This window comes from Hemitrygon akajei, chromosome 19, assembly GCF_048418815.1.
Source record: "Hemitrygon akajei chromosome 19, sHemAka1.3, whole genome shotgun sequence".
Lineage (NCBI taxonomy): Eukaryota > Metazoa > Chordata > Chondrichthyes > Myliobatiformes > Dasyatidae > Hemitrygon > Hemitrygon akajei.
In genome coordinates, this window is record NC_133142.1 from 4,346,213 (window position 1) to 4,359,355 (window position 13,143).

At 42.5% G+C, this 13,143-nt stretch overlaps 1 protein-coding gene across 1 annotated transcript in view; it reads right to left on the reverse strand.

The window, feature by feature from the left end:
* Window positions 1-649: 649 nt before the first annotated feature.
* The window catches only part of eefsec (eukaryotic elongation factor, selenocysteine-tRNA-specific), a 441,024-nt gene continuing 428,530 nt past the window's right edge, over window positions 650-13,143 (reverse strand). Inside the window, exon 7 of the mRNA XM_073071999.1 lies at window positions 650-2,831. Within this exon, the coding sequence (XP_072928100.1) occupies window positions 2,653-2,831 (179 nt within the window). The 3' untranslated portion in view covers window positions 650-2,652. The remainder of the gene's footprint in view (window positions 2,832-13,143) is intronic.

Sequence of the window (13,143 nt, forward strand, 5' to 3'; positions counted from 1 at the left end):
ATTTAGCTACACGTCACTAAACTCTTAAATTGCCTCACGAAGCCCCATCATCCATAAGACTGTGACCAAGCTGCTGGTCACTGCTCCTAACACCTCTTCATATAGGTTGGCCTCCTTTGTGTGTGTGCAATGGGTAGAGACACTGCCTCACTGCCCCAGAAACCTAGGTTCAATCCTGACCTACTGTGTCTGAAGTTTGCACGCTCTCTCTGTGGCCATGTCAGTTTCCCTCAGGTGCTCCAGTTTACTCCCACATCCCAAAGATGTGCGGGTCTGTAGGCAAATTGCCCCAACACCGTTGTAGAATTTGGGGACAGGTAATGCAGAATGTTCCCTCTAACTTGTAACGACCAGTGTGCGCAAAAACCTTGTGCTGTGCAATTTTTTGCCCAGTGACAACAACGTGTACTTACTGAATAATTTCTTCAATAAAAAGAGTATATTAAAGCCAGTTCTAAAATCTGCAGGCAAATCATTGCAAACTCCATGTTGTCAACACTGTCTGCATCAGAAACCGGAAAAGGAAATTGTGTACAATCGTGAAATACACTTAACATGTCAACAGGGTAAAGGGTGACAATCTTTTGTGCGCAGTTTAAATTCCTTTGTGAGCTAGTAGCAAAAGATGTGTGTGTGCACACACACCTCAGAGGGAACATTGGTGATGGGAATGTGGGGAGAAGAAAATAGGAGTCATTAAGTGTAAATAATTGGTGGATGGCCAGTAAATATTTGTGGGACAAATAGCCTGTTTCCCAAGATATATTAGCCAAACTTTATAGAATAGAACTAAATTTAGATCAGTCAAAGCAGTGGATTTAAATTCCTCATTTTCAAACCCTTCTATAGTCTTCTTGCTTCACAATAAAAGTTGAATAGGTTGGGGCTTTATACTCCAGAGTGTAGGAGAGTGAAGGAGGATTTGACAGAGATATACAAAATTATAAAGGTATAGAGAGGGTAATTAAGCTGAGGATCTGAACTTCAGGCATTAAATGAGAACTTCTGATGGTCTCCACCCTCTATCGTCTATCTGTCTTTTCCCCAGGGTCAGTAGGGGGGAAACCTCTGAATAATCCAAGTCTATGTCCCCATCGTGAGAGGCAGAAATGGGTAAGGCCAGTCAACAGGGTTCTGGTGAAGCTGTATAGGCCAATCCCCTGCACAGTGGATACAATGGATTACAGAAATGTTGAAGAAAAAAATCGATGGCTGAGACATCACTGGGAGCTAAGGGCCCAAGAAGAAGAAGAAGTAGGGGAGAGTTGGGGAGATTTGCAAGTGACTGCAATCTTTGGACAGGATTTCTATTGACCTCACTTGTACACTCTTACAATGAAACCCAGCTCAAAGGAGCAGCAGCTCATCTCTCAATCAGCCTTCTGAACTTGTTATTGAGTTCAGCAATTTCTGATCCAGCTGTGGGCAACGCTTCTTCTGTCCCAGCCTTCATGAGTCCGCTTGGGAAGTCGGACCCCAAATATCTGCAAACTTGTGAGGCCGCTGAGTTTGGGGTGTGTGTGTGTGTGTGTGTGTGTGTGTGTGTGTGTGTGTGTGTGTGTGTGTGTGTGTGTGTGTGTGTGTGTGTGTGTGTGTGTGTGTGTGTGTGTGTGTGTGTGTGTGTGTGTGTGTGTGTGTGTGTGTGTACACGGGTGGGTGGGTGGCTGGGACGGAGGAACTGGGCTTATTTTGCTGTTGTTGCTTTCTGGCTTGGTATATTCTGTTTTGTTGTGTTGTGCTGGGTATGCTGTGGTGGTGCCGGAATGTGGGTGTGTTGGTTGCTAACACAAACGACACATTTCACTGCAAGTTTCGATGTACATCTGATAAACAGAGCTGAATTTGAATCTTGTTTCAGTTCTCAGCCTGAGAGCAACCCTCCCAACCTATTTGCATTTCATATTTTCTGGCTTTTGCCCTCCCCCTCTCCCCTTTCCCCCTTGCTTAACCATTTGCTTTAACTTTCTTCTTTTGCTGGTGTTAACTCCTGTTCCACTCTCACTGGAGACTTGCTGGCACATTGGACAATTTATATTTTATATTATTAGTATTAGCACTATAACAGGCTCTAAACAACCCGATTGGCCCATTTACACCCTGTGACCAATTAAGCCACTAACCTATACGTCTTTGGAATGTGGGAGGAAAGCGGGGCACCCGAAGGAAACCCCCAGGTCACGGCCAGAATGTACAAACTCCTTACAGACAGCAGCGGGAATTGAACTCTGACCATTATTCTGACCACTACACTACCGTGCCGGTCCACAGTCCCTGCTGCATATGGATATGACCCATCTACACTTTGCAAGCCCTCCCCAAGCAGTGGTGTTTGGAGCTTTCCAGAGATTATGTTCGCATTCCCTTGCCTGTGCTGGTGTAGCTGAGGTAGTACATTCAATCACCAGTCAGAACAGTCAGTGGACAGTGTCTGTGAACTGCGTACTCAGCTGGAAGTAAAAACCAACCCATCAGAAAAAATAATAAGTGTTTTTTAAACAGATCTTTCAGCAATCAAAAGGGATTAATTTTAATTTTATTCCTTCAAAAATGGTTAAACGCACCCCAGAATCGAACTTTAAGGCAAGGAAACTTTAAAGGAGGTTTTAAATCTAATCCCACCTTTCAATAATCCTCCTTCGAAAATAAACACTTTTAAGACTGAATCATCTTTTTCTGCGGGTCGAATAAGTATCTCTTAAAGGCTAAGGTGATGGTTATGGGCTGTGCATCGCTTTTCTCTTCCTCTGCCTTGGCTGAGTCGCCCCGTGCACCCTTGGCTTTTTTCTTGCTGGTCAGTGCAAGGTGCAGCTTGGCCTCTGGGCTTAACCCATCTGTGGGGAGAGGACACACATCATTATGCCAGAAAGTGGTAGAAACAGGTCCCCATGAGCATGCTGGCCAAAAATACATACCTCCCTACACTAATCCTACTAACCTGCATCAGGCCAACAGCTGTGCAGACCAACCATTGCTCTGAGCGGGACATTTCTACACGGCCTGAAAACTGCACCACATTTTAAATATTTTTAATTGCAATATGCATACTCTGAATATTTAGAATGAAAACTTGAAAAATCACATTCTTTTGATTATACAATATTTATTAATAGAAGGCTGTAATGAAATACAGTACAACAAAGAAAATCTTTCACATTTTGTGAACTTTTTCTAGCTGTGTCCAATTCTAGCTGCATGGTGACAAAGGCTATGTGCACAAAAGCATTTCAGTTACTGCGCGGTCACTTAGAGGGAACAGTGATGTGCACCGACCTTCCCACCACCCCTGAAGATAATCTCTAAGTCTTTTATGACATTGAGGGAATGGTTGTTGTGTCGTGCTGCTACGTTCACTGTCTCCTTCAGCTGAGCAAGGATTTGCATGGCACTCTGATGTCTATGAAAGTGACCTAGTCTAGCACACAAAACAGTACAGCACAGGAACAGGCCCTTCAGTCCATGATGTTGTGCTGAATTAGTTAATCTAGTAATTAAATGCTTAACCAAGCTAATCCCTTCTGCTTACACAATGTCCATATCCCTCCATTCTCTGCCCACTTGGTGGTTGTCTGTCACGTCCGATGACAACAGGAAACCTGTGTGGGAGGGTTTTTAAAATGGAGAAGTCATTTGAACTGGAGCAGTTCCACTCTCTTGACCTCAGAAGTCCGGGTCCAGTGGGTCGAACAAGCGTCACAAACTGGGGTCTTCCTTGTTTGCAGGGGATGACCATGATGTTTTCTGTGACATGTCATGCCCTTTGCTTTCCGCGAAGTGTTGCAGAACCACCTTCCTGGCCATTGGATCTCATCTGCCCAGTCTGCTGGAGCCACGCCAACTTAAGGGGCTTTTAAACACCTCCATTGCATTTGCCTCTATCGCCACCCCTGGCACCCACCACTCTCAGTGTAAGAATAAACTTGTTCTGCACATCTCTTTTGAACTTATCCCCTCTGACCTTGAATGCTTTTCCTCAGTATTAGATATTTTGACCCTGGGGAAAAATATCGACTGTTCATACTGTCTATGCTTCTCATATCTTTAGATGCAACACTGAGTCATGTTATCTGCAAAAATTCTCTGATGACTCAGCAATAGTTGGGTGTATAAGGGGAGAATGGGAGGATGAATACAGGGCTCTGGTGAAGGACTTTGTTGAATGGTGCTGAATCATCTGCAGCTCAACATTAATAAAACAAAGGAGATGGTGATGGACTTTAAACCTGCACTACTCCTTGTTACTGTAGACAGAGAGGACAGGGATGTGGTGAGGACCTACAAGTACCTGGGGTGCAGCTAGATGACTGACTTCAGTGAGTACCAACACAGCGGCTGTGTACACCAAGGGCTAGAGTTGCCTCTACTTCCTGAGAGACTGAGGTCCTTTGGAGTATGCAGGCCTCTCTTTCAATTGTTCCACCAGTCTGCTGTTGCCAGTACAATCTTCTGTGTGTGATAATGCTGGGGCAATGGCATCAACACAGGTGATGCCAACAGGCTCAATAAACTGATCAGAAAGGCTGGCTCTGTTATAGGAGTTAAACTAGACACACTGGAGGCTGTAGTAGAACAAAGGACCCTATGGAAAATCCTGGCAATCCTGGTCAATTTTTCTTACCCTCTGCATGCCGCCTTGGCTGAACAAAGGAGAACTTTTAGTAAAAGACGAAGACAACAGCACTGCTACAAAGAGCACTATATGAAGTCATTCTTACCCTTGGCCATTAGGCCCTATAATGAGTCAACTTATAGCCAGGGAAGTGATAACCCCCTCCTGTTAGACTGTTTGTGGTAATTTATTTTTTATTCTTTCTACTTGTCTTCTAATATTTTTATCTGTGCACTCGTAATGCTATTGTGACACTGTGATTTCCTTTGGGATCAATAAATAATATCCATCTTAGAAACTTTTGTCAGGAATTGAAGTATCAGAATCTGAATTTGAATCTTCTCATTAAAACATTTTCTGTTTTCTAAAGCTAAAATAAGCTGTGAAAGAGTTAACAAAAACCCATTCAAGCATTTCTTGTATCTTTCTGCGTATTCCACTACAGAAACTGTGGTATCTCTGGCATCGTTTCAATCACTGGCAGAGCCCGGGGACAAGATGGCTCAAGGCATGCCATCGCCACAGGGAGGAACTCAGACACAAGAGTTGAATAGGTTGAAAAGGTTAGAACTTTATCTCCTGGAATGTTGGAAAATTGGGAGATTTGATAAAGGGATTCAAAATTATGTGGTATAATTAAACTGAACTTTGGAATGTCACCAAAGACTAGCAAATTTCTAAGAAATACTGTGGAGTGCATTCTAAAATTATGTGGTATAATTAAATAGAGCTTTGGAAAGTCACCAAAGACTAGTAAATTTCTAAGAAGTACTATGGAGTGCATTCTAACTGATTGCATCACCACCCGGTATGGAAGGACAGGATTGTTAAAAGCTTCAGAGGGTTGCAAACTTGGCCATTTCCATCATGGGCACTATCCTCCCCAGCATCTAAAACATTTTCAAAAGGTAGAACCCATCAATAAGGAATCCTCCCTCTCCTTCCCTATCATCCAGGACATGCTCTCTTCTCATTGCTACCATCACGGAGGAGGTACAGGAGCATGAAGACACACACTCAACATTTTTGAAACAGCTTCTTCCTTTCTGCCATCCGATTTCTGAATGGACATTGAACCCATGAACACGACCTCACTACCTTTACTTTCTTTTGGTACTAGTTATTAAATTTAATTTGATGTATATATGTGTATATATACAAATTAAATGATAATAGGAAATAAAAATATATTTCTTATATTGATCTACAGGTTTTTTATGTTTTGCGTTATACATGGAGAACGACGTTCTTGTTGCCGTTTGCGTGATTTGTTTTTTGTGCATGGGGAGGGGGTGATGTTTTTGCTTTGAACAGGTTCCACGGTGTTCCTTTGATTCGTGACTGTCTGTGGGAAGACGAATCTCAGGGTTGTATACTGCATACATACTTTGATAATAAATGTACTTTGAGTACTACTGCCATAGATTTCATGACACATGTCAGTGATAATAAACCTGATTCTGATTCTGAAAAAGTCAATGCCAAAGTAAAATTTATTTATAGTACTATTTAAAGTACTCATATGTTACCATATACGATCTTGAGATTAATTTTCTTGCAGACATTTACAGAAAAATAAATACAATAAAGTTTATGAAAACTATACATGAACAAAGACTGATAAACATAAACAGCCAAAGTGCAAAAGAAGACAAGTTCTGCAAATAAAAATAATACTGAGAGCAGGAGTTGAAAAGAATCCTTAAAGGTGCGTCTATAGATAGAATAAAATATATAAAATACACTGTGAATGCAAGGTGGCATTTTCCACTGAGGTTGGGTGAGACTAGAATGAGAGATCAGCGTCATCATTGTCGTGGCTATCCCTCGAGGTCGAGGAAGATGGTCTTCGTTCTGTTGATTTATTTATAGGCTCTCAAGTGGCTTATGAGTCCAATCTTGGCTTTGAAAGTTCTTCCGCATTCAGGACAGGTAGTTCCAGATGGCAGATCGGGCTTTGGTTGTTGCTGCCTCTCTTTTCATTTTCTTCTCTTTTCTTCTAATTCTGCACATCTGTTGGCTTCGAAAGTTGCTGCTCCTTCTCGGATGATGGCTTGCCCGAGTTTCCTGTCCTTGGCATTGGTTTCTCAATTGTTGATGTCGATGTTACATTTCTTCATGTTGGCTTTTAAAGCGTCTTTGAATCTCTTCTGTTGTCCGCTTCTTTTACATTTGCCTTCTTTAAGCTGGGAGTAGAAGATTTGTTTCGGCAGACGTTTGTCTTTCATCCAAACAACATGAGATCATAGGTTAAGGGTGAAAGGTGAAACTGAGGAGGAACTTCTTCGGTCAGAGGGTGGAACGAGCTGCCAGCGAAAGTAGTGGATTCGGGGTCAATTTCCACACTTAAGAGAAGTTTGGATAAGTTTGGGGTATGGAGGGCTATGGTCCAGTGCAGGTCCATTGTAGAATAGCAGTCCAACACTGAATATATGAGGTGAAGGTCCTGTTTCTCTGCAGCAGAGGGCAAGAATGCAGGCAGATGAGGCCCTTGCAGCTACTCTGAATATGTGCAGTCATACCTTATCTTGAAACACCAAATCAGATAACTAATTTTGCTCCCATGACTGAAAACAGACTGTTAGGGCAGGCTGCCACCACGAATCTGACCAATCGTGAAGGGATTCCATCCACAAGACCCTGGTGCCTGGAGGTCTGCAGATTAAAGCAAGCTCATCACGGACTGCTTGGCAAGTGCAAAAGGTGGCAGACAGAACTCCACCTAATCTCACAGCCGCATCTACCTACTTCTGAGGATTTCTCCAGTTATGCAAAACATGCTCCCTTTCACGAAGGGGAATTGTGAAAACAGGCCAAAATATTCCCTTGATCATGTTAAACAAGGAACCAGCATTAACAGTACAGAACATCGAGATGTCCGTGGAGGAATGCGGCTGACTGGCACACTCCAGGCTGCAGGAGTACATGCTGAGGGATGCATTAAAGCTTAGTGGGGAAGGACTACAGTACAGGGTTCTTCTGCTACTGGAGAGGGAGGGGCCGGGTTGGGTGAGATATTCACTAAGTTATTATCGTAGTGTCCCACCCCGGGGGGCAACATGAGTGGCAGCAGTGTTATTGGGGTGTAGGAATATAATAGAACAGTACTGAAAGCATTGTCTATGAATGTAAGAATGAAATTTTGTGCCACAATAGCGTAGCAGGTAGCAAAAAGCTATTACAGCTGGGGCAGTTCCAGAGTTTGGAGCTCAATTCTGGTGCGGTCCGTAAGAAGTTTGCACTTTCTCTCCATAACCGCATGGATTTCCTCTGGGTGCTCCAGTTTCCTCTCTCAGTCCAGAAACATACCAGTTCAAAGGTTGATTGGTCTATGTAAATTGCCCTGTGATTAGGCTAGTGTTAAATAAGTTGGTTGCTGGGTGGTGCAGCTCTTTGGACTGGAAGGGCCTATTCGGAATTAAAAAGGCATTGCACTGTTTGTTTTTGTAAATATTTCTTAATATTTTTAAAATCAGCCATGAGTAAAATAGCAGAACAGACTTGATGGGCTGAATGGCCTAATTCTAACCCTATGTCTTACGGTCTTACTATGAATATATTTCATTTTAATAAAAAAATCTGTTGTACTAATTTCCAGCATCAGTAATAGATGACAGGATCTGTATTTAAAACTCTTGAACATTAGCCTGACTTAACCCTTTCAGGATTAAAGGTTAATTGTCAGCAAGAGAGACAGCTGACTCCACTGAAGTAACATGAACTCGGTTTCTCAAGGGATTCTCGGCAATTTACTGCCTCATAATCACAAGTAGTTTATTGAATATGTTGCTTCAGAATTTATGGGCCTAAAATTAGTTACTGAAGGTATTCTCTGGACAGTAATTGAGAATTAGAATCAGGTTTAATATCACCAGCATATGTTGTGAAATTTGTTTTGCGTCAGGAGTACAGTACAATAAGAAATATATATAAAAATTTAATTAAATAGGTAGTGCAAAAAGAGAGAGAAAAATTAGGGAGGTAGTGTTCATGGGTTAATTGTCCTTTCAGAAATTTGATGGTGGAGAGGAAGAAGCTGTTCCTGAATTGTTGAGTGTGTGTCTTCAGCTCCTCTATCTCCTCCCTGATGGTAACGATGAGAAGAGGGCATGACCTGAGTGATGGGGGTAATTAGAGATGGGTGATACTTTCTCAAGGCATCACCATTTGAGGGTTTGCTGGATGCTGGGGAAGTGAGTGCACATGATGGAGCTGACTTAGTTTGCAAGTTTCTGTAGCTTCTCCCAATCCTGTGCAGTGACCCCCTCCATACTAGACGGTGATGCAACCAGTTAGAATACTCTCCATGGTACATCAGGATCAGAATCAGGTTTAATATCACCGGCAGACGTGAAATTTGTTGTTTTGCAGCAGCAGTACATTGAAATGCAGAATAATAAAAACTTGAATTTACAGTAAGTATATATATATAATACACACACACACACACACACTCAGTGTGTGTGTATGTATGTGTGTGTATATATATATATGTTCTCTCTTTTTGCACTACTTATTTAATTTAACATACATGAAGTTAAATTAAACAAGGGTGCAAAGAGAGAGAACAAAGGTAGTGAGGTACTATTCATGGAACAATGTCCATTCAGAAATCTGATGGCGGAAGCGGAGGTGGAGGTGGAGGGGAATAATCTATTCCTACATCTGTAGAAATTTGCCTAACTCACAATAATTGATAAAATGGACGCATGTATTCTATGTGGTTGAAAATTTGGCTGAGAGGTGTCATAACAACAATCCTCTCACTCAATGTCAGCAAGACCAAGGAACCGATTGTAGACATCACTTAGTTATATTGGCATTTGCACAGTTTGTTACCTTCTGCACTCTGGTTGCTGTTACAGTTACTATTCTATAGATTTGTTGAGAATGCCCGCAGGAAAATGAATCTCAGGGTTGTACGTGGTGACATATATGTACTCTGATAATAAAATTTACCTTGAACTTTGATTGAAAGGGCTTTCATTTTGAGATTTTAGTTCAGCTTCAGTTTGGGGGCATTTTTTCCAATTTTTTTCCACACAGAGGGTGGTGGGTAAATGGAATGAGCTGCCAGTGAAAGTGGTAGAGATGGATATAATTACAATATTCAAGACATTTGGGTAGGTTATAGAGTCATGGAGCAAGTCAGCATGGATACAGGCCATTTGGCCCAACCTGTCCATGACATCCACTCAGCTAGTCCCAATTTATTATATTCGGTCTATCTTCCTCCAAGCACTACCCTCCATGCACCCATATCTCCTGAAAACCAAGGTTCCCGAAACCTGTTATCTTTACCTTTTATTCTGAGAGGCACATACAAGCTCTGTACTCTCAACATTTTATTTTTGAAGGCTTCCAACTTCCCAAGTACATCATATATAACCATATAACAATTACAGCACAGAAACAGGTCATCTCAGCCCTTCTAGTCCGTGCCGAATGCTTACTCTCACCTAGTCCCACCTACCTGCACTCAGCCCATAACCCTCCATTCCTTTCCTGTCCATATACCTATCCAATTTTTTTTTTTAAATGACAAAACCGAACCTGCCTCTACCACTTCTACTGGAAGCTCGTTCCACACAACTACCACTCTCTGAGTAAAGAAGTTCCCCCTCATGTTACCCCTAAACTTTTGCCCCTTAACTCTCAACTCATGTCCTCTTGTTTGAAACTCCCCTACTCTCAATGGAAAAAGACTATCCACGTCAACTCAGTCTATCCCCCTCATAATTTTAAATACCTCTATCAAGTCCCCCCTCAACCTTCTACGCTCCAAAGAATAAAGACCTAACTTGTTCAACCTTTCTCTATAACTTAGGTGCTGAAGCCCAGGTAACATTCTAGTAAATCTCCTCTGCACTCTCTCTAATTTGTTGACATCTTTCCTATAATTCGGTGACCAGAACTGTACACAATACTCCACATTCAGCCTCACCAATGCCTTGTACAATTTTACCATTACATCCCAACTCCTATACTCAATGCTCTGATTTATAAAGGCCAGCACACCAAAAGCTTTCTTCACCACCCTATCCACATGAGATTCCACCTTCAGGGAACTATGCACCATTATTCCTAGATCACTCTGTTCTACTGCATTCCTCAATGCCCTACCATTTACCATGTATGTCCTATTTGGATTATTCCTACCAAAAGGTAGTACCTCCTTGGCAGAAAACAGCGTTTCCCAATTTACACTTGACAGATCCTTTCTGTTACCATCAAAATCAGCCTTTCTCCAATTTAGAATTTCAACCTGTGGACCAGAGTTATCTTTTTCCATAATTACTTTGAAACTAACGGCATTATGCTCACTAGATGCAAAGTGTTCCCCTACACAAACTCCTGTCACCTGCCCTGTTTCATTCCCTAATAACAGATCAAGTATCACCCACTCTCTTGCTGGGACTTCCACGTACTGATTAAGGAAACTTTCCTGAATACATTTGACAAACTCTATCCCATCTAGTCCTTTTACAGTATGGGAGTACCAGTCAATATGTGGAAAGTTAAAATCACCTTCGATAACAACCTCGAGGAAATCTGCAGATGCTGGAAATTCAAGCAACACACACAAAATGCTGGTGGAACACAGCAGGCAAGGCAGCATCTATAGGAAGAAGCACTGTCAACATTTTGGGCCGAGACCCTTCGTCAGGATTCGATAACAACCTAATGTTTCTTGCAGCAGTTAAGTATTGTATGTAATTAGTTTTGCTACAACAAGTGTATGGGACATTGGAAAAAAAGTTGAATTTCCCCATGGGGATGAATAAAGTATCTATCTATCTATCAGTCTGAGATTTTGCTACAAATTTGTTCCTCTGATTGTTGGGTGGTCTGTAACTGAGCCCCATCAAGGTGGTCATACCTTCCAGTTCAGATGCAAACCTCCTCTTTTGTATGTCCTACCTTCCCTGGAAGAGAGCCCAATGATCCAAAAATCAGATGCCACCCTCCTACACCAACCTCTTAGCCCCGTGTTAAACTGTATAGTCTTCCTATTTCCGGCCTCACTAGCACGTGGCACAGGTAGCAATCCTGAGATCACAACCCTGGAAGTCCTGCCCTTTAACTTAGCACCTAACTCCCTGAGCTCTCTATGCAGAACCCCGTCACTCGTCCTACCCATGTCATTGGTACCTACATGACCCACGACCTCTGGCTGTTCACCCTCCCACTTAAGAATGCTGAGGACTCTGCATAAAAAACAGCAGTTTAAGGACAGTGTGGATGACAGGGGCCATGCTGATCTCCTTGTGCACAAGTAAGATAAAAAGAATACACAAGGACGAAGGGTCTCGGCCCGAAACGTCGACAGTGCTTCTCCCTATAGATGCTGCCTGGCTTGCTGCGTTCCACCAGCATTTTGTGTGTGTTGCTAAAATAAAAAGAATGTTTGAGTTGTAAGAGTGTGTGTGTCCTGGGACCAGTTATTTTAGATACTTTGCTTTCTGTCATTATCAATGATGACAAGGGTAGACGGTCAGCATGCTTGTCTCAGAGCAGAAATGTCAAATATGAGGGCACAGCTTGCTGACTTTATTTATTGATTGATTAAGTTAGTATGGAATAGGCTGTTCCGGCTCTTTAAGCCATGCCACCTAGCAAGCCCCTGATTCACCCCTCGTCTCATCACGGGACAATTTACAATGACCCAGTAACCTCTCAACTGGTATACCTTTGGACTGTGGGAGGAAACCAGGGTGAGAGGGGGAAAGCTTAAAGATGTGCGGGAAGGTTTTTTTTACTCAGGGAGTGGTTGGTGTTGGGAACAGGATGTCAGGGATGGTAGTGGGAGCAGATACAATAGAGGTGTTTAAGAGGCAGTTCCCATGCGGGGAATGGGATCACGTATGGCTGCAGAAATTTAACTTGGCATTAAGGTCAAGGTAGGCCGAAGGGCCTTTTCCCGTACTGCTCATGTCCCACGTCCTTTACTTGTGACCTCTGAAAGTCCTGATGACACTAGGGAGAATATGGTTAGCACCATGCTTTTGCAGCTCAGGGCATTGGACTTCGGAGATTAACTCTGGCGCCGTTAGCAAGGAGTTTTTGTACGTCTTCCCTGTGGAATGTGTAGGATTTTCCCCCCACGGTCCAAAGACATTCCAGGTCTTTGTAAATCATCCCTTGATTAGCTTAGGGTTAATTAGGATTGTTGGGGGTCGCTGGGATGGCTCGAAGGGTCGGAAGGACTGACTCCACACTGTATCACTAAATAAATCAACAAACAAACAAACAAACGGATAACTAGACAGGTAGAAATCACAGAAATAGTGTTTGAAAAAGCAGACAATATGATGAGGGGTATAGATAAGGTAAATACGAGCAGGCTTTTCCCACTGATTTTGGGTGAGACTAGAACTAAAGGTCATAGGTTAAGGGTGAAAGGTGAAATGTTTAAGGGGAACTTCTGCACTCAGAAGGTGATGAGAATGTGGACTGAGCTGACAGCAGAAGTTCAAGTTCAAGTCCAATTGCCATTCAACCATACATGAATACAGCCAAATGAAACAGCGTTCCTC